We start from the raw sequence: 21999 nt of genomic DNA, 5'->3' as shown, positions 1-21999 counted from the left end.
ATTCTATGAAACAAACCCCCGCTTATGCATGGAGGCTGACATGCACGCAACCAATTCATTAATTGGCAGCCCTTTTCTCCTATTATTGTTTACACAAGTGATATGGCAGCTTCAAGTCATAAAGACGGCTAACTAGTTCTAGTTATGTGCCCATTTTGACACAACAACAAACAGTCCTGTAGCCTCCATTAAGTCACCCGTTTTGCCTCTCCCTGCCCCCTGGCAAGCTATTCATTAAACCAACAGACTGAAGTTTCAGGATGGACACCACTACAAGTAGTAAGTGCCCCAACATGAATAGGGCAGCCTTTCCCACAGTCCCAGAACAAACCGGTAGGGCATGTGTAAATAACTTGCTTTCCAGTAAAATAACAGCTACATTGCTTTGTTATACTAAAAAAAGTATTTGTGTACTTCAACAGTAATGCTTTAAAACCCATGGGGCTTCCTTCAGAGTAGGCCTGCAAAAAGATTGGGCCTTCTAATCTGAGGTTGCCAGGGTGACAACTGAGCACAAAAATAAGGAACCTGCTGTATAACAGACACAAATAGAAAAACCGGGTCCAGGCCAGCATACAAAGACTACATGGCAAGCAAAGTACAACAGATTGTATTAGTCACAATGTACTCGCTATTACAAGGCATGTAGTACATACAAGCAGTACTCCAGAATCATCAAAATAAGTACAATACTATAATTAATGATATATTTTCATATCTCTTTGATGCAAGAAAATTCTTGGAAGCGGCAGAGCAGCTGTAGCAAACAGGACTGGAACCCAGTGATCCCAGTTTCAAAGAGAAACTCCAGCCTGTGAAGTTAACAAGGTCCCACAAGTTGAGGCACTTGCTGCATGCTGGCTAGCAGAGCCTAAAAGGTCACCTTTAAAAAAGGTCACCCACCCCTGGCCTAAGAAGCACTTGCCTTACGAACTGAAGTAATAATGTGATGCGTTTCTAGCCTGCTAGCAGAAAAGTGATGACACAAATCACTACAAGTGGAAAGTGCCTACAGCAGTGCCTGCCGTAGAGATGCAAATGCCAAGGCCCCTGTCACATGCAGCCTGGCCCTGAGCAAAGGGAGGAACATTCATAAATTAGCAGCATGGCAGTTGAATTTCTCCACTATCATTTTTGTCCTTCTCTGAAGGCTGCCGTTTCCTTAGGTATCAGATGCTTTTTACCTTTGGTGGTCTCCGCTTAAAAGTGCCTTTAATTTGCTAAATTAGAATACCCCCACAGCTCCCTTCGAGATGTGTTTATAGAATGTGGTTAAGCTTTCACTCATAATGAAAACACAGCCTCTTCACCACATACATCCTGAGCACTGTGTTCCTCCCACTCTCTGGTGAAATGCTCCACTTCTCCCACATGCACCACCTTTTAGAAGAAGCCACAGACCCAAGTGGAAGCAGAGAATGAACTGCTTTTGGAAAGGCATTTACAAATGTTGCAGCAAGCAGAGGTTGCAGTCAAATGGATTTTGGGAGTATTCTCTAGAAGATCTGATCACAAGAGGAACAGTAGTAAGCAAGTAATTCTTTCCAGCCATGACGAGGGGAGTGTTATTTCCCCCTCCCCAAATGTTCTTTTGTCACAGTCTACATCATGCAACCTGACAGAGGGCAATCAGTAATTTCATGTGGGTGACAAGGAGAAGAAATGGGGAAAGCTAGAGGGAGGAAGTGTTCAATAGCAAAGGAGGTGTCCTGCACCATTTTGGCTCCACCTATGTCCACTGCCCTCAACAGACCTAACCCAACCCAACCCTGCCTTACAGCAAATTCTGGTGACTTGGCCTCCAGAGATTCCTTTGCTCTACATGTATCTAATTCACAAAAGGAAGTACCTTCTCTCCTGTGCTAGGGACCCTATTTTTCTAGCATCTCATCCAGTCTGATTGTACAGGAATAAAGTAAGCTAATCTATGGAATCTACAGGATGAAGGGTGGTATACAAATATTTTGAACAAACACTGATGAGATATGTTCTCATGAGTCTCTTACATGAAGGTAGGGAAGGGGGGAATTTATCATCTGTGCTTATAAAACTGGATCTCAGTGTGAACTTTGGGGAGAAAATGAATGTATGTAGGGGACTGGGCCCAGATTAAGGGGTGTACAAGATAATGTTTTAGCTTTCAAGCTTTTCTTAAGAATTAATCCAATGTGGTTTTGGGCCCTTCTCTATAGCACCATAGGGGTTACAAACAAACCAAAAGTAGAACTACTGGAGACAGTGCGTCAGACCATGCCTGATGTTTACAGCCACGACTCTGGAGTCCCATTAATCCTTTATATATTTTTTTAACTTGAAAAGGTCATATATTTTAGGGAAGCTTTCTATATCTGAAGGACTATTGTATTTAATATTTTGTTGGAAGCTGCCCAGAGTGGCTGGGGAAACCCAGCCAGTTGGGTGGGGTATAATAATAATAATAATAATAATAATAATAATAATAATAATAATTATTATTATTATTATTATTATTATTATTATTATTATTATTATTTCATAAGCACATCTTTTGCAATGACAACCATGGCAGGTAATTTTGCTTAAGTATAATTGGTATTGAAATGAATAGGCATTGTGCGTACACAATCACTGTCAGCCTGTATACCCAACTGCAGCTGCTGTAGCACTGCATATAGGCTGTAGTGTGCTAAAGAACTCATGGGGCACTCCAGGCAGCATGATAAAGATAATGCAAAGCCACTTCATGAATTAGGTCCAGAAACACACTTAGTGCAGAGCTGCATGTAAGAGCTTCATGCTATTGCTTTGAAGAGTAAGATGAGTATTCATTGTCAGTTACATACACTTCACCTCATTTTAGGACAAGGGTAGAAACCTATGGCCCACCAAAGGCTGTTGGACTACAATTCCCATCAGCCCCAACCAGCATAAACAATGGTCAAGGATGATGGGACCTATAGGGCAGGTGAGTGAGTCTTTCACACTCTGTTCTCTCACTCTAATATAAAACATCCTACATTTACATGACATATTTATTTAGTTTATTTTACAATTTATATGCTTACATTTAACAGTAACTCTTGGGGCAGCTAATAAAATATTAACATAATTGCTAAATGCTTTTATTAGGAAGCTGTGCAGATAGAGCAATTCAAATTATAATGTGGGCAATCAAGTAAAATAAAAGCTCGCCACTGCTATTTGACTGGCCAAAGAAGAAGGAACCAAAAATGTTAGAAACTGCATCCTTTCCCAAAAGACAAAAACTGCTGCTAGCAGGGTTGCAAAGGTATTTATAGGCGTGTTTTTTTAAGAGTTTAAAATATTTAGACCAAGATCCACCCATCCAAGACAGTGTATGCAACCGCTGCCCACTCTTCTCTATATAAAATCAAAGATAGCTGCAATGACAGGTTATAATGGATTGTATTCAACTGACTTTTACTCAGAGTAGTCAGATTTAGGAAAGGTGAGAGATAAATGTAGTGAATAAATAACCACTGCTCCACCCACTTTTGCCTCTGCCCCCCAGAAAGCTTCCCATGAGGGAATACAGCTCTGTGTTTAAAAAAGGTTCCCAACTTGCCCGAAAAGGAAAACATTCAGTTTTCATTCCCTCAGCTCTGAGTAGAAATAAATACATGTGGGGTGCTGTTCCCTTAAACCGCAAAAATGACTGCAAGCGGTATTAAAAGTGGCCTTATGTTTCTTATTTGTAATTATTAACAGCAAGAAAACTGTAGTTTAAAGAGCATTTTCTACAAAGATGAAGAGGCTGTGTTTGTCAGACCACATAGTTCTTTGGGAGAGGGCTGGATATAATAGCACACCAAAATTGCTTTCAGTTACAATAATGCAACAGGTCAGCTCTCCACCTCCAGCACCAAGACTTCTAATTCCAGAAGAAAATAGGTTCATCCTATATTGACACAGGAAACCCAGAACTACAATAGTTATCCAGCCTCTGCTTGAAGACCTTGAGTGAGGGGCAGCCCAACAGCCCTCTAGGCAACTGGTTCCACTACTGAACGGCTCCTGTAGCTTAAGCCCAGGCATGGCCAAACCTGGCCCTCTAGCTGTTTTAGGACTACAACTCCCATAATCCCTAGCTAACAGAACCAGTAGTCAGGGATGATGGAAATTGTAGTCCCAAAACAGCTGGAGGGCCAAGTTTGGCCATGCCTGACTTAAGCCTATTAGATCAAGTCCTGCCATCGGGGGCACCTATTCTATGTGATAACCCTTTGGGTCTTCTACAGCCCCACCCCATAGCCTTCTCAAGACAAAACATGCCCAGTTCCTTAAACATTTCCACACCCCTGAATATCTTTGTTGCATTTCCTGAACCTATTCCTAATTGAAATATCCCATTTTTAAAGTGCAGTGCCCAGAACTGGATACAGTACTCCAGAGGATGTCTGACTGATGCAGAATAAAGTAGAACTTCTACTTCCTGTGACTAGGAAACTATGGCCTTCAAGTTGAAACAAGGCAGACTCCTAAGGCACCATGGGAGAGCATCATAAGCTATTTCCTGCTAGGGAAAGTGCAAACGAGGAAAATTTAAAAGCTTTCCGTGCGCTGTCCATCAGTCACACATGAAAACAGATTATTATTACTATTATTAAGTTGTATACTACACTTTATCTGAAGATCACAAAGCAGATCACAACATAAAAATACAAGATGAGAACATAAAATACATAATCAAACACAAACCAATAACCCCCTTCCCACAAACACGTTTAAAAGGCCATAGAACATGGGTAGGTAAACTAAGGCCCAGGGGCTAGATCCGGCCCAATCGCCTTCTGAATCTGGCCCGTGGACAGTACGGGAATCAGCGTGTTTTTACATGGTTAGAATGTGTCCTTTTATTTAAAATGCATCTCTGGGTTATTTGTGGGGCATAGGAATTTGTTCACCCCCCAAAAAAAAATATAGTCCGCCCCCCACAAGGTCTGAGGGACAGTGGACCAGCCCCCTGCTGAAAAAGTTTGCTGACCCCTGCCATAGAATATTCAATCAGCCAAAGGCCTGGCTATAGAAAAAAGTTTTTGCCTGGTGCCTCACACAAAGAAAAGGATAGCAAAAATGTTACATGTGCAGTTACATGCACAATTTGTACATGGTTTTCCTACACAAGTACTGTTCTGTTTTAAAAAGCCATCATGCAGAAAACGAAGACCTAGAATATTTATGTACTCTTTATAAATCAGTGCAAAAATTAGGTCTTGTGTTGCTCAGTGATTGGCTTTGAACCAGCAATTAGACAGAACGTAACCACTGTGATATATTTTATGCATGTGGAAGTAGTAAATGATCATTATTCAGAGTTGCCTCCTCAAGCACTTCAAATAAGACTAAAACATGGTTTATAGGCTCTAATAAGTAATGGTTATTACCATTAGACAAAGATTACAGTACGGAAATAGATATAGATCTCTGCTTCACTTAGGGCCAAAAGAGACATGACACGGCAGAGCCATGATTGCATCTCTCTCTTTTAAAGGAACACTTAAAAGCAGCTGCTTGCGGTTCAATTTTACTCAGAGAAGTTGTGCTTGGGGAGGTGGTTTTCAGTTTTGTTTAAAATGCCCCACAAGCTACTGTTACATCTTACTTTTGAGCAGGATGGGGGAAATATATTCTTTCATTCAAGGAAAAAGAAACCTAGAAAGATGTGGCCATCTATCCCTTTGGCAACTCCCATGCCTTCAGGTTAATAGCAAACCTGTCGAGTCTTCGAATATCTAAATTGAAGATTGATAGAATTCCACCAGAGCTGGTTCTGGGGTTGGGAGCAATCCCCATTAGCAAATAAGATGGCTTCTTTCTGCACTAACTAGGGACACAATGGGTGCCTGGATTGCCAACATCGTGTTAATATTTTGGCACATGTTACAAGCACAAGACCACAAATAAAGGTGTAAAATTCCAACTAATGTGTGGATTAAATTAAAGATCCTATATCAAAAATGTCATTTGCCTCTTGTGCAGATCAAATCCACTAACAGCTCATATCAGCAAATGCTTGACCTCTGTTTCTCTCCAATATACTGGGAACAGTGAGGAGAAATGCCACTTTCGATGCAGCTTGTGGCATTTTGTTGCATGTCCCACTTATATTGAGTTTGTGGGCAGCATGTGAAAAAAGGGAAGAAGCTGCACAGTGTAACCTTATACACTTCCTTTTTAGCTCTCAGAAGAGAAGAGAGATTTCTCTACTCAGTCCTGCTTCTTCTTTCCAAGAACACTGATTTACCTGCCATGGTGGGGGAGCAAACTGGGCTCCTTCACACAACTTCATCTACATGGTTCAAAAATGCTAAGTTTTTAAATTTACTAATATTCCAGTAGGAATCATTACACAACAGGAGACGAGGCACTGGTGCCACATAGAGCTTATTTTCCCCCTCCCATGTGCAGAAAAAAAATAAAATTATTAAAATTCACCATGCATGTAAATTTGCATAATTTAGGGTTGCCACATTTCAAAAAAGTGAAAATACGGACACAAAACTTGTTGAGCTTTTGTTTTAAAAAAAGAGACTGCCCACATGGGTTGCCATACATCTGGATTTTCCTGGGCATTTTGCCGAATTATGCCTGGACACTGCTTCCAACTGCAGTATTCCAGGAAATTCTGGATGTATGGCAACCCTAACCAACTCACAGGCTATTTCTGATACAGAAATCTGGTTGCTCTTTATTGTATGCTCCAAGTACAGTCTTCCTCTTCCTCTAAGGAACTCAGAAAGCCACAAATGGAAATCCCAGGGGATTTCTCCTAGCAATCCCATGAAATTACACCTGCATGTGTCTACAGCAACTATTTGGTGGAGGAGTAACAAAGAAAGAGCACAAGGACCCAGCATCCCATTTAACAGATACTGGGAAATTAAACTTAATTGACTGGAGGCACAATGTAGGCCTGTCTTGCTTCCAATTAGCCAACTGCTCTGAGGTGGGTTTTGTTTTTTTTTACAATCAAGTAGTATGTAAATTTTATGAAATAAATAAAGTAATACAGTGGAAAGGGAGTCTCCATCAGGGCATATAATCCCAAAGACTTTGGCTGGTTTTATGCTCCCCAAAGATTTCAGCTCACGTCTTGTGTACGTGGTTGACAGGAAAGGACCTCAGTTTAGAGAAAACATGCATTGTTGAAGCATTAGCACTGCTCATTAGGCCCAAATGATGGATCAACCCCCACCCACAAATGTTTTGCTGGGTCAGACTGAAGGCCTACCTGGTTCAACATTCTATTGCCAGCATCAGCCAGCCAGATGCTTCTGTGTACTCAGCAAGTAGGACATAAAAGTGACAACCTTTTTCTAACATGTATCTTCCATGCTACCTCCCAAATTAACTTCAAGGATCTGCTTACAGAGTCCCGTTAGCAACAGAGAACAGATGTATCTGTCTGAAAAAAAGATCGAACCTGGCTTGCAAACAGCTATTTACCAGCTTACTTATGGAGAGCATGAATTGCTGCCAGTCAGTCAAAAGAGGGAGGTTTGGGTGGATAAGTATGGATAATGGGTTCTTTTTTTCTTCTCCCCAGTTCCCCCACCCAGGCCGCTGACATACTGCAAATTACTTCATCAGTATGTATGTTAAGACTAGCTACAAAATATGGCATAGCAACCTTTGGACTAAAAGGTGCATGTATGCCCCAAATCTTCAAGACCCTGGCAAGACATGGGACAGCAACACATTTGCTCTGTCTTACTGGCTGCTTCCATGGGCAGCTGGGAGATCTGAATCCCCTCCCCTTTCTCTTATTGCTTTATTTGTAAGTTAAGGGTTCATGGCAGCTCAGAGCAATGTTGTTTTGCTTATCTTAAGACATATATATAAACAATCTCAATGATTAAACAGGGTTATCTACCAACCTTCCTGATAACATGCTGCCATATAGTATCCATTGGGTGTGTAATAGGAGTATTTATTTAAATTGCTAGGCAACAAGTTTAAATTGTAAGCAATTCTGTAGCAAAGGGATCATGTCAACACAATGCAAACGGCACAGATTACGGTTAAGCCCCATGTAAATATCTGCTCCAAAACCCAGCAAACAGCTTATATGCAGACAACTGCCTATGAACGTATTTGGTCCAACATGAGTCTCGTATTCCAGGTACAGTTTATTTGCTGACTGCTACCTTCTTCATAAACTATACAAGACCATGTAGCCCTGTCTCCTGGGATACCCCTACAAGGACACCAAGTCATGAATCACCTCTATATAGGATTTTTATTTTTCCGCGCTTTGGCTGGGTTGGGGGAGGGATAGGCCATTTTCAATAAACGCAATAAACGCAAATGCTAAAAAACACGACAACAGCTGCATTTTCATAGGCAAAGGACAAGTCCAATTTCCACGTCAAGTAAATCTTTCCACTCCTGAGTCAGTAAGATTCAGGGCAGCTGCCCAGCTAACCAGAAGTTAGATTCCAAACAAGAACGGGGAAGGGATCAAAATCCACATCATAAAACCAACTTTATTTACCTTAAAATCTTGCTAATGTTTCGCCTTTAAAAGCGTTTCTTCAGAAATTAGATTTAAAAAAAAATTTTTTTTTTTAAGGTCAATTTTGCATTTTATTCTTCAGTTGTTGCCCCCATTATACCAGTCAAAGAATAGACTACATTCTCTCAACTGTTCACAAGGGAATAAACATGAATCATTCCCTTCATTCAGTTCTCTCTAAATAGATGCAACCCCTTGCTGTCAGCCAGTTGTGCCCTGTAAGGAAGCAAAGGGGAGGGAAATGGACTATCATTAGCTCACTCCGTTAAAGCAACCTTCACTCATTAGTTGTCAGCCTTCAGTATTCTCAAGGCATGCTAGCATGCGATTTTAAAAATTCTTTCCAGATAACTGATAAAAGAATATCTGCGAACATTCAATAGCCAAAATAAAAACCAGCCCATAAGCGTCTTTGCTGGTTCCCTCACTTTGCCACTTAGCTCCTCACCGGTCTGCCAAACAGATTGACCTGGCTGAGAGCTGTGCAAGAGCATACTCTTTCAAAATGACTCAAGTCCAAACCCTATGGGAGTTGAAAAGGAGAGGGTTGGTCTGAGTTCCCTCTGTCCCTCCTCCCCCCCACGGCCCGCTTCCCAAGGATTACTTTGCAAACGACTACGTTGCTACAAAAATGTCACTTTAATGTAGAAAGCAAGCAAATTTTGTTAGAATCATAGAATCAAAGAATTGTAGAGTTGGAAGGGACTCCAAGAGCCATCTAGTCCAACCCCCTGCAAAGCAGGAATGTTAGTAGTGAGTGACATGTGTGTATGTGAAAACTGACAGATGGGTACACTCACTGCTGAAACCACAATACTGGAGCTATGGATATTGCTAGCCATGGATATTTGCACACACAATATATTATTAAGGTTACAAGTCTCAACTGAATTAACTGATTAATTAAGGGAGGGAGTACTCCACTCTTATCTTTTTCCTAGTGTGAACATCCAAAGCATTTTAGAAAACGTATGAATTAACAGAAACACACAAGTACATCAGCTAAGCAAGCTGTGGCGTTGCTTGGTCACACATAAATAACTCTGAAGGGACTCAAGAGCAGAGGCTTAAACAGCTCAGCCTCTCCAGACAAAGATTACTCCTAGTTGTGAGCACATTTATCCTAGCATGTCACCTCCCTTGAAAAGGGGACACTACAGAAAATGAAACTTCTTCAGCTCAACTGACACATCTCCAAATATTTCTAATGAGTAGAAGTACAGTAAGTAAGCAAACATGCAAGGGAGATGTGTGGGTGTGTCCCCACTGTTGCTGTCAAAATCCATCACCCTAATGACCACCTCCAGGTGTAAAAAAAAAGGTCTTAAATGCTTTTCTAAGACCACAATTCAAATCTAAATTGCCTGTTACAGCAGCATCTGTGTTACTGGAAAGGGAGGGGCAAAAGGAATTAACACTCTGACACAGACTGTGGCCGTTACAATCCTGGGCTTGTGGTTCAGCAAGCTGATTTAAGTAACTGACAAACTGTGGGATCCACCTGAAGGCCAGAGCAGACAATCCCACAGAAAAGAAGCTGCAACTTATTGCAATCTGGAAGAAGTTAAGGGGTATAGTTTGAAGCGAATGGCAATGGGCTGAGGAGAGTCTGGGGAAACTCTATTGGTTCCTCCAGTCATCCTGGCAGAGCTGTAATCTAGCTGCCAATGTGGTGGCTGTACTGTCATAGCCTTTTTGGTTGGGTTTTGTTTTCGTGTGTGTGTGTGTGTGTGTGTGTGTGTGTGTGTGTGTGTGTGTGTGTGTGTGTGTGTTCAGTCAGTCACACTAACATAAGTCAGATTCCTCCAGCCCTCGGGAGGCTGAAATTTCAGGCGTCTGGTTATGATTAACCCAGGCTGTGAGTAATGCCACATGTTAGGAACTGGGGAGTCACGAGCAGCACACAACTGCAGCTGGAGTCAAGCATGCAAATGGCAAGTTGAAGCTGGTCAGAAAGTACGTTTTTTTGGGGGGAGGTTATCAGATGCATAAGACTTGACATGGGGCCACTGGCAGAACTCTGTGTTGCCGCATGGAAAAGTTAGGAGCCGTGAAATGTCTACGTAGAGACGTAGAGGGAAAGATGATCACATTGTATCTTGTAAGCGGCAAATTGCAATAATAGGCATAACCAGCCTTGGGGTAAGCCCTTTCTTATTGCACAAGACATAGGCACTAACTCATTAAGGATTGAGAGCATTCCAAACAGGGAGAAGTTCCATATAAATTCTCAAGGCTCTCTTTAGCTCATCCTGGTTAATACTCGTGGGGTAGGAGAGACCCATTTACTACACCCATCACTAGAATACATGATAAAGATGTCAAGGATTAGATTGGTCTGCTTGTAAAGGTAGCATTTCCCCTGCCAATGTGCCAAGGGCAACCTAAGATAAGACTTGTCTGTTATGCTGAACAACTAAACCAGTCTTCAAAATTGTCCAGCACATACCACACACAGCTTAGTACATCTCAATTCAACCTATTTTTCTGTAGAATGTTTTAGGTGGCTAGTTGTGATCTGGGCATGCATGGAGGCATTCGCAAGACTAGCTCAGCACACCAAAGTCACCTAAAAGTGTGAAGTCTGTTCACTTTGCCATGCAAAATTGATAATGAGAGTCCCTCATCCCTCTGATTTTGGGCTGACTCCTCAACTTTCCAAGACTAAATAATAATTAATACACCCTTGGATAGATATAAGCATTTGAAGCATCAATGTTCTTTGCATTGAAATGACAGTGTTGGAGCACATGCGTTGCACGCATAAGGCTCTTGTTTCAGTACCAAATATCTCCAGCTGATGGATTTTTCAGTAGCAGTGCCAGAAAATTTCCCTGCAGCTGCCAGGCAGAGCAGCTGGACACAGGACAGTTCTATAGCACAGCTCAAATTGGTCAGACCCAGCAGAGACTTTTAAGACACCACTGTCAGTAGTACTGCCACTGTCCATGACTGGATAATTTTATTCCATATACTGTAAAGAAGGTTGACTTGGAAGCCTACAATTTATAGGCTCCAAGAACAACAACAAAAATAAGAGGTCTGATTTCAGGAAAGAATCAGTCAATGCTTAACTATGGCTCCCAACCCCCCCCAAAAAGGAGGTATTTTTATTAATGTCACTACAGGCTAGATGATCAGGCTTGTCATTCTGTTGGGAGTTGAAGCAGCTTTGAAATGCTTCAGAGAAATAATAAAACAAACACTGCAAATTAAGTGCTCTTAAAAAAACACAAATATTTTCCTCCTGAGAACAATCCTACAGCAAGAAACATTTCTACGCAAAATTTTAAAGCACTGCTTTTAACAGTTTTAGTTTTTCAGGTTCTGATATCTACATGTCCACAGAGCCATGCTGGGAATAACTTGCAATATTCATTCCTACACACCCCACAGAAAAAGTGTGGACATTTTTTGTATTCGTTTTGTTTGCTTAAATACACAGACATAAAGCTAAAGTCTCCATTTTGACTAGATTGTCCCATCTGCTTTGGTACAGTAGTTACTTCTCTCCTGGCCAAAAACAAAGAGCAACAAACAGCTAAAATGTAGCTTATCAAGATTGGATGGCATTCATAAATTAGTATTTATGTTGCTGAAGCCTGTAAAACATTTGATGGGTGGATTCCCATCCCCTGCTTCCTTCCTTGCTTTGTTTGCTTAAAGTAGAGACTGGTTGCGCTGGATAGACCATCATCTGCATCACATTCCTGCCTCATGCTAAGCCTACCACAATCCCCCAGAGCAAAGCATGAAGTTACAAAAAGAATGCCTAGGACTATCAGTTAGAGGGAGTCCTTACTGCTTCTGACAAGCTTAGTTTGCCAGAGGTAGAAAGGGAAAAAGAGACTGTCCCCCTGCAAAGTGAGCCTGGCCATGCTGCTTATTGAAGTGCCTAAGCTTCAGGTAAATGGTGGCTGCTGCATTTTATGAGCTGCTCACTTTTCAGGATAGGCTCAGCCAGACAGGCAGAGTAGACAGCTGCCTAGGGTGTCACACTTCAAAGGTGCCTTCCATATCAGAAGCTGTGCATTAGTCCCGGGTCTTGAATCACTGCTGGTGTGGCTGATAGCTGACACTAACTGAAAGCGTCCTGGTACCCTCTGTAATGTCACAGGTGGTCCTGGGATGCACTTTCCGAGACTTCCACCTAGGGTAGCAAAAAAAAAGCTTGAACTGGCCTTCACACAAAGACTCCCTGGACAATTTAGGGAAAAGCCTACCTAACATGCAGTGGTCAAATATTCCAACCGTCAAGTGAAAAGATCTCAGAGCAAACATCCACCCCACCCCAGTCTTTTTCATTTTAATGCTTCCTCTGCACAAACAGCCCAAATGAAATGCTGATGCAGCAAATGTTTTAGCTTCATGCTATGCAACATAAACAGATTTTTTAAGCAAAACAAAAAAACCAACCCATCATAACTGGCTGCTAAAAAGTATACTTACTGCTAGGAAGAGCAAGCAATACATGGAAAACGAAGAATGTCCAGAGTAAAACGACAGTCTGAAAAACAAGAGAATGCCCACATACTTATTACAATTTATACATACATCATTAAGATTTTGACACACTGCAATTGTATAACAAAGTTCACCTTTGATTTGCAAAATAAAGCTTCAGCAAAGCTCACACAGGAAGCTCCTTTATACTGAGTTAGGGCACTAGTACATCAAGCTCAGTATGTCTGCACCAGTGATTCCCAAACTCCCCCCCCCCCCGCCCCCAACAGACCACTTGAAAATTGCTGAGGGTAATGGATGATGGTTTAATGATTTCTCTGCCTGTTGCATCAACTGAGGAACCATTTTAAAAGGGGTTTCAATGCAAGCCCTTTCCTGATCCTAGAGCAAGACATGCTCTCAATGCCCGTTAGGATAAACTGGTGGGCAGTGGGAGTGTGCCACTCTCCAGCAAAGGAATAGTCGGAAACTCACTCTTACTTCCTCCCCCTAAAATGTATATACTGTTTGACTGTTTAAAACAAAACACCTCAAGTCAATTTCCAAAAAGAATGACACAATCAGGTTATCAATAAAAACAACTATTTAAAGCAGTCATTTCTCAATCTTGGGTCCCCAGGTGTTGTTGGACTCATCATCCCTGACCACTAGGTGCTGCTAGCTAGGGATGATAGGAGTTGTAGTCCAACAACACCTGGGAACCCAAGTTTGAGAAACACTGATAAAGCATTGAAGAAATAATTAAAATTAATGGCAGATTAAAAACACATGGAAATATTTTACACATCTGAGTAGGCTTTTAGAAAGGCTGGGTGGAAATGTTTTTAGCAGGCACAGAAAACAGTTCAGTGAATGTGCCCACCTGGGAGCTCCAAAGTATGGTTCCTGTAACATGAAAATATCAATTTAAAGCTTCCAATTTTTCCTTTGAAGCCATGTTAGTACCTGCGCAGCACATGATGCCACATATGACCTAAGGTGTGGAGCAGGTGGGTGTGGTTTCCTAGGAGTAGCCTGATGGGAGAAATTGCGACCCCTGGCTGGCCAGACTGGACCTGTGGTCTGGAGGTTCCCCACCTCAGTGGTAAGGCTTGGTCTTACTATCCTTGCAATACTGGTGGAGGGGTGGGGTGGGATTGGCAGAAGGCAAACAACTTGCCTAGGAAAATTCACGACAGAGCTAACCCTAAAATTGGGGACTATCATGATTAGTTTTCTGCTCTTGGATACAAGTTTGCCACGACTGAGAAACAGCATTCTGCTTTATAAATATCCATGTGTTGACTACATTATAGGGGCTCCCGTGTTTGTGCTTCAGTTTATTCATATCACAAACACATCACGCTCGTCCCGGCACACAGACTACTATGACCAAAACGATATCCCTCGGTGCAGCTTCAGCAAAAGTTACCTACTACGCCATCCAGATCCCAGCTGGAAATAGTATCTGTCACTTATTAACCTGTCAGCTGCACACACATTTGTTTTCTCTTTTCCCTCCTCCTGCCCCACAGTTTTAATACATTAAACAGAGAGAGGCAGAGGGATGGAGAAACAGACAATAGAAAGGCCTGCTAAACATTCCTTTGCAGGCAGCTAACCCCCTTCTTCCAAAAGCAGCTCTGACTCGGAACATTCCGTCTCCCCTGCCAGCCAAGAGCCTGAACGTTCGTTCCAGACTCCTCTCCAGTGCTGGTGAGCGTAAACTCCCTTGGTCTCCACCCTACCACCTTTCCCACCCACCAGTCCCCAACCCCACCACTGGATAAATAAGCATTCCCCAAAGTGAAAGTACCCCACTGGTGGAAACATCAAGCCCTTACTTTATTGTCTCTCTCCCCTCTCCTTCATCACATTCTTAAAAGACTTAAATCATCCCAGTAGCAGCCATACATCAGGCCTCCAGAGCTGTCAGGATGTATATTATTGTTTCATGACAACTGGCTTCACATATTTTTCTCTTGGAAGGGTTTATTTCAACAAGTCAGATAATACAAACCAAGAGTGCATATTTTATTTTGACTTCTCACTCTGGCTCATTAAGTCTAATGTTGACACTTCTTTTTAGAATAAGCTATTTAGGGCTGTGAAAGAGCCTCTAACACAAGGATGACTTGCACCAAAACCTATTTGTGGGGCCACTAAGCAGGAAATAATCTAGCATGGATTCTTCCCGTGCACATATACATGTTGAAAAGCATCTAATGGGATCCATCTGAAAAGCACCATCAAGACAGTGGGAAGTTAGGATTTTAATACCTTGACATAGTCTGCACACTGGATTTTGTAGTTCTGGGGTATGTCCGTTTTTACTGTAAAGCTCTGTATCCCCTAAAGAAGCTCTGCAGACATTTCATAAATGTCACGTGCTTTCTGTTTAAATAACCTGAGTTTGACAGCTTTACATTCCACATAGTAATAATGTGACCCAATTATGTTAAGCATAACATAATTATGTTATGTAGTAAGCCTGTTACTACAAACTCACATTTCACACAATTAGAAGAGAGCAGAGGTTGAATCCAGAGCAGGGAGAAAGGGCATGAAAGTGAGAGGGCTGGAACAGATGGAACAACACTGGAAACATTTTTGGTGGATCTTCCAAGCTGTTTCCAGAATAGTGAGATGGGGCAGGTGAGCAAGTGACCACCTGTCATATTATGCTGCAATAAATCTACGTTTGCCACAAATGAACATTCCATGTCACGGTAGCCAAACAGATGTATATGAGAAGTCCATAGGTAGGGCATGTGAAAAACAGTTTTTAATAGAATCATAGAATTGGAAGGGACCCTAGTCCAACTTCCTGCAGCAGTATGCAGCTGTCCCCTATGGGGATCGAACCTGCAACCATGGGAGTTATCAGCACCACACTCTAACCAAATGAGCTATCCAGTAATCTCCAACTCATGATCCCCAGAAACTGGTATTCAGAAGCATGCTGCCTCTGATACTGATGATAAGCAGCTAATGATGGCCATCTCATCATGATCTTGTCTAATCCACTTTTAAAGCAATCTAAATTGTCAACCATTTCTACATCCTTATAATAGCAAAGTCCATTTACTGTGTGAATAAGTACTTCCTTTTATCCTGAATGTTCCAACTTCAATTGATAACCCTCACTGCTAGTACCAGTTCCTAGTCCACTTAATATTCCTGGATTTTATTCCATAGCCTTATTACCAGTCCTGTGTGGTACCTTTAAGATTAACTCATTAGGGCTGCAATCCTGTATATACTTACCAGGGGGGACTGAATCCCCATGGAATTCAGAGGGCCTTACCCTCTGAGTAATGTACAGTTATTGTGGCATGAATACACACTACAAATTGTGAAAGCAAGGACTCCTTCTGAAGACAGACCCTTAGTGCTAAGTAGTCACAGAATTGCAATGTTTAAGTGTCCACTATTTCTTTGCAAAGGAGTAGGATAGGAAAACAACCAGAACAGGCGAAAAAGAACCTTGGTTTTTTTTTAATCCCAGCAGAGATGCAGTTGTGGCAGCAGGGACCCCTTCTGAACCAAAATAAAACATTTATTTCCAGTTTAGTAAGGTGTTGACTGTTTGTAAAATAGCTCTGCTTAAATGTCTACTATAGCATCTTTGCAAGGGAGGGTGTTGGGGGGGGGGGGAGACCAGAACTTGGCCACAACCCTGTGACCTCTTAGTGGCCCCACCAGATCTAGTGGGCATCAGCTGCCATAACATACAGGCCAAACCGTAATCCTTCCTGAAACTTAACCAACACAACTATTGTTTCGTTCACTGCTTACTATGCCTCTTGGGATTATTGTTGTCCTTATGTTGAGACAGACTATCTCTGCAACTTACTCTGCAACTTATTGGAAGCCAAACATGAAAGATGTGTGTTTCTTATTCTTCAGGTTTTCAGAGTCACAACATGATTTAAATAGTTATGCATTCTTAAAAAGAACAAACTGCACAGCATATTCTCTTCTTAAATCATTAGGACAGGCCATCTTATGCTCAAAGTACAAGTGCAGATTCCTGAGAAGAGCTATAGCAACCACTCTCAATTCATGTTCTGTGTATTGACTTACATTTGTAAATAACCAGAGTATCACAGCGAGTTCAAGATTTGCAATTGCTGTTTGTGTACAAAAAAAAAAGTGTTTGTCTATAACTGTATTCTAAGATCCATTAAGAGAAAACAAGCTAATCACCCACTATCTCCAGATGTAGTGACTTTTATCAGAGCAATACATGATACAAGAGAAAACATTGCCAATTCTTTTCTGGGGTGGAAAATAGACTTCCCATCCTCCTCTGTGTCTTAATGCAGAAATGACTTTTCCAAGGACACAGAGACTACAATGAAGCAAAGGTTAGAACACAATGGTCATATCAAACATAAATGAGAAGTCAGCCTTTCTGGCTTATCATAGTTTACTGACATCAAGCAATGATCTTCCCTTGAGCAAAACAAGCAAACAATCAAAAATCCCAGGAAGTTACATCTGAACCAGGATCATGGTTTGTTTCTCCCTAGCAAGTCAAGATTGCTAGCCAACGTGGAGCAATGGTTTGTACTTGTGTTGCTGATCGTAGCTTGTTAGGGAACAACAAAATACAATCCCTGGTTAGGAGGTAACATGAAGCCCATGCATCCTGGTTTGTTTCTGCTCCTCACGTTAAGGGAGGAGTGAAGTGGGAACAATTGTACTTGCATGCTCCTTGTTCTCAATAAATCATAACAAAGCAGAAAGTCTGGTTTAATGTCCTATGCAAACATGGCCAACGGAGTTTGTTTTCTTTCCATAAATAGCTTTCTAACAGAGTTCCCCACCTCACCCTCAATCAGTGGCGTAGCGTGGGGGGTGCAGGGGGGGCTGGCCGCACCGGGCGCAACATCTGGGGGTTAGGGGGCGCAAATCCACGCGTTTGGGAGTGCAAATCCACGGGTTAGGGGGTGCAAATTACTTGCCTTGCCCCGGGTGCTGACAACCCACGCTACGCCACTGCCCTCAATGAGAAAAGGAAGAATATAGGTAACTGGATCCAGAAGACAGAATTCTTACAAAACTTACAGATTGCATTAATGGGACTGTTTATATGCAACATGGACTGTTTAAGCACAGTTTAAGTATTTGGTCACAGCATTTCAGAACATTTTGCTTCAGCAGTATGGAGCTCCTACAAATGCCCATCAGTGGGATTCCCCTTAAGATTCCTCTGTCAACCACATCCAGAAGCTGTGTTCAGCTGGTTGCCAGGGGTCTGCTGGACTGCAAATGCTAATTTTCTCAGTAATGTGCTAACCTGCTAAGCATAAAGCTATTTTCACATTTTCCCAGTAAAAGTAAGATTAATTGGTATTTTTAAGAACCCAAGGGGTTTATAATTCAGTGTACATCATGCACTCATTTTGGCACAACTGCCATTAGCTGCTAAAATAAAACGGAAGTACTGTGGCTTATCAACAATGGGACTACTAAATATGAGAAGTTTGTACTCTTTCCAAGGTTTACATTTGAACCACAGCTCATGTGGAATCTATTTTAAAATGACATTTCTGCTACAAAGAGCACCTCTGAGCATGTGCATGATAGATTAAAGAGTGCTTTTGCTCATAAGAAATCTACTACATGAATATTAGAGCAAGCCTGTAGTTCTAACCCCAGAACTATAACCACAATCCAAGCTAACGGAAGACACAAAGTATGGATTCCAACCCCCCCCCCCAAAGCATTATTTCAGAAAGCTGACTTAAGTGAGCATTTTTCTGTTTCTGTTTTAAAGAGCCAGCATTAAACAACAGCTTGCTCTGAGTAATGACCATATCTGATGGATCAGCCCACAATCTATCTATCCCAGCACTCCTGCCTTCAGCAGACACTGGCAAATGGCCTATTATTCCTTAAAAGCCGTCTACGATATATAGGGCATCACAACATTCCATGTCACACTAATGACCATTGCAATGTCTTTTCAGTTTTAGGAAATGCAATCCAGCAACTGAAATTGGGCAGGGGGGGAAAGCATTTAGACTGGATGATCCTCAGTGTCCTTTCCAACTCCACAATTCTATGATTCTATTATTCAGAATTGACTTTGACAATATTGCCACCCTCAATGGGAATGTTACTGGTGATCATTCAAAATTTCTTACTTGGGCCTCAAAGCAACAGGTATACAGCACTGGCTGCTTCCTGTAACCAATATGAGTTCTCCTCTATTAAAAACATCAGTTTCAAAAACTTGCGTTCCATTCCTGTCATTTGCGATTCCAGAAGAGCTGGAAGAAAACCACCCTTCATGCTTCTGAAGGCACCATTTCCTATGCAGCAAGTCCTCTGAAGTTACAGGCAAACCCTTTATCAAATTGAAATATTTGCAAAATGTTATGAGCTACCCACCAATTCATCTTCCTAGTCAAAACTGACCCAAACACCTGGTTAAACAACTCTGCAGAGCTATCTCTGGAGAAACTTTTTGATGCACGCTGCAATTAAGAGTCTGTCAGGCTGGATCAGGATTGTAAACTCCATTTTTATGCTTGATTGCCAAGTACTGCCTCAATTGCACTAAATGCAAAGAAGCCAATTAATCAAGCCTCCCACTACTCAGATTGTTTTGCTTTTGAACATATATAACCTAAAAACTGAAGCGATGTTTTCTGTTCTCCAACTCAAAGACAGCAAATTTGAAAACATCTGAAGATCTTATTTCAGTGCTCTGTATAAAGAGAAACTCTATCCCTATCCTGGCTTGCGCCTGAAAATAGTTTCCAAAATACAGAGATGTATTACCTCAATAGCAAAACCTTTGCAGGGTTCATTTGATGAGAAAGACAGAGCTCCCTTCTATTGTAGGCCGTGAAATTGTATCCTGCACAAACGATACTAACTTCCACCCATGGTATATATGAATATGCATCGCTCACCTCAAAGACTCCCATACACAAAATTCAACCATAAATCAGATCTGCAAGGTGCTGGTTGAAACCATTCCACAAGTTCAAGTGGAACTTTGGCATATTATAGGAGAGTGGGCGTTCAGCAATTCCTGCTGGTAGGAGCCAAGATTTCTGTTACAATTTCTGAGAAAATGTCAGCATGGATATCACTCTCATTCAAGACCACTACTAAAGTCACAGACAATGTGGAGAACTCAAAGTAGCAGTTTGCTTTAAATAAAGTAATCCAAGACAGCCAGTGCAGTGGGTGGTTCAAGTGCTGGACTAAGAACTGGGGGACCAGGGTTCCAGTCCCCACCCAGTTATGAAGCTCACTGGGTGACCTTGGGCCGGTCATTGATTCTTAACTTAACCTACTGCACAAGGTTTGCTTTTGAATTGATGGATTGACAGTACACGATATTCAAAACAATTTCAGTCTTTCTAAGTCTTAAATGGTTCTATTGAACAATATAAAAGGAAAGAAAAAAATAATAAAATTAAATAAGTTAGCAAATCTTTATGCATCTTAGAAATCTGTGTCCTTTTTAATTCTTTCATCTTTTGAAAATATGTTGTTGTTTTTAAATATGTTGCACAGGATGTATTGCCACTATGAAGAGTGCTATATATTCACATACCCAGCTGGAATACTATTAGAGGAGAGAAATTTACTCTTCTGTTAGTTGAAAATAATAATCTTTTAAAGTTGCACTGTGTTTCCTTTTATCAAGTTTTTAAATTGGGAAGTATATTGAGTTATATATAACATGTTTAGAAAAGTAGGTTATTTTTAAATTTGATATATTATTAAATAAATAAATAAGACCTCAAGTGAGGTAGATACATTGTTGAACAAAGCTGGAAAAATAAATATCTGGGTGACGACAATTAAATTAGGGGAAGTGTATAAGGAAATGTATCATTACTCTACAGCCAACTTCAAAAATGCATTCTAGAAAACAAAACAAAAAGTGGGGGGATGCTTTAATTGTAACTTGTCTGAAGTAGCAAAGCCTCCCTTTGGAGCAATTTTTCCATATATGCAACTACATGTTAATTTTATTTTGAGTATGTACATTTTGTCCATGTTTAAAACTGGAACAGTCAGTTTAACATTAATCACCCTAAATAAATAAAAACATCCTAATGAATTTAAGCTGAAATTTAGATTTAAAAGGTGGGACAGCAGCAACAGCAATAATACACATAGGTAGAAGCATCACACACACACACACACACACACACACACACACACACACACACAGAAGCATCTATCTATCTATCTATCTATAATCAGTCAGTTTGCAAATTGTTAGAGTTCAGCTTTAATTTAAATAATCTCAAACTGTTTTTTGTAAATGGAGTTTTAACCCATAAGTAATTACTAAAAGTAACATTAGTTGGAATTAAAAGCAAGGAAGACAGCTTTGAATGATTTGGAGGGGGGAGGGGATTAGGCGAGACCTAAGAATAGTCAAACTAGCCAAAATGAGGCAAGAGACTTAATGGAAAAGGACATTTTCCTAACTCGATGAAGAGATGGATAATCAAACACATTTTCCCCTAGAAGAGACTTGGATTTAAACCAAAAGGAGAGTTAATCTCTTGTGCAGTTCAAGGAGGCTGGACAAGATCATCCCTCTTAAACAATGAAGTAGCAGAGGCATTTCGTGCAGGCAGCACAAGTGGTTCCAAGCTGGAAACCAAACTGCAGCATTAGCACACACTGGCGTGTAAGCAGCACACGAGCAAAGGTCATTGCAGAGATTGGCAATCAGGCCAGGGAGCAGAGCCAGAGAGAACATGGCTGAGCAATGAAACTCCTGGCTGACTCCAGCTGCCTGCTGAATGCTGGCCCCCACCCAGGCTTCCCAGCACAGCTCAGTTCCCTGGCTCCAAAGGACTCCCTGGCTGCCTAGTTTGATAGGGCCCTAGCCATACCCCAGCTTCTTTTTCTGAAAACCTCCAGAATTACATTTTGAGTTATTCAGGTGTATAAGACTCAGGAGAAGATTTTACACACACACACACACACACACACACACACACACAGAGAGAGAGAGAGAGAGAGAGAGAGAGCGCATTCCATTCCTGCTA

At 41.3% G+C, this 21999-nt stretch overlaps 1 protein-coding gene and 1 long non-coding RNA gene across 3 annotated transcripts in view; one reads left to right on the top strand and one right to left on the bottom strand.

The window, feature by feature from the left end:
• Nucleotides 1-21999, bottom strand: part of PLPP1 (phospholipid phosphatase 1) — a 91787-nt gene that overhangs the window by 5658 nt on the left and 64130 nt on the right. For both annotated transcript variants that reach the window (XM_081881666.1, XM_081881665.1), the window contains exon 4: nucleotides 12965-13022. In XM_081881666.1, coding sequence (XP_081737792.1) covers nucleotides 12965-13022 — 58 coding nt within the window. The remainder of the gene's footprint in view (nucleotides 1-12964; nucleotides 13023-21999) is intronic.
• On the top strand, nucleotides 9567-11604 carry LOC309352923. The gene is made up of 2 exons (XR_014161484.1): nucleotides 9567-10261; nucleotides 10292-11604. It is a non-coding gene; the product is annotated as an uncharacterized lncRNA (long non-coding RNA).

This window comes from Podarcis erhardii, assembly GCF_964252035.2.
Source record: "Podarcis erhardii genome assembly, chromosome: 11".
NCBI lineage: Eukaryota > Metazoa > Chordata > Lepidosauria > Squamata > Lacertidae > Podarcis > Podarcis erhardii.
The sequence above is the reverse complement of the archived record's forward strand: the minus strand, read 5'-3'. Positions and strand labels throughout refer to the sequence as shown.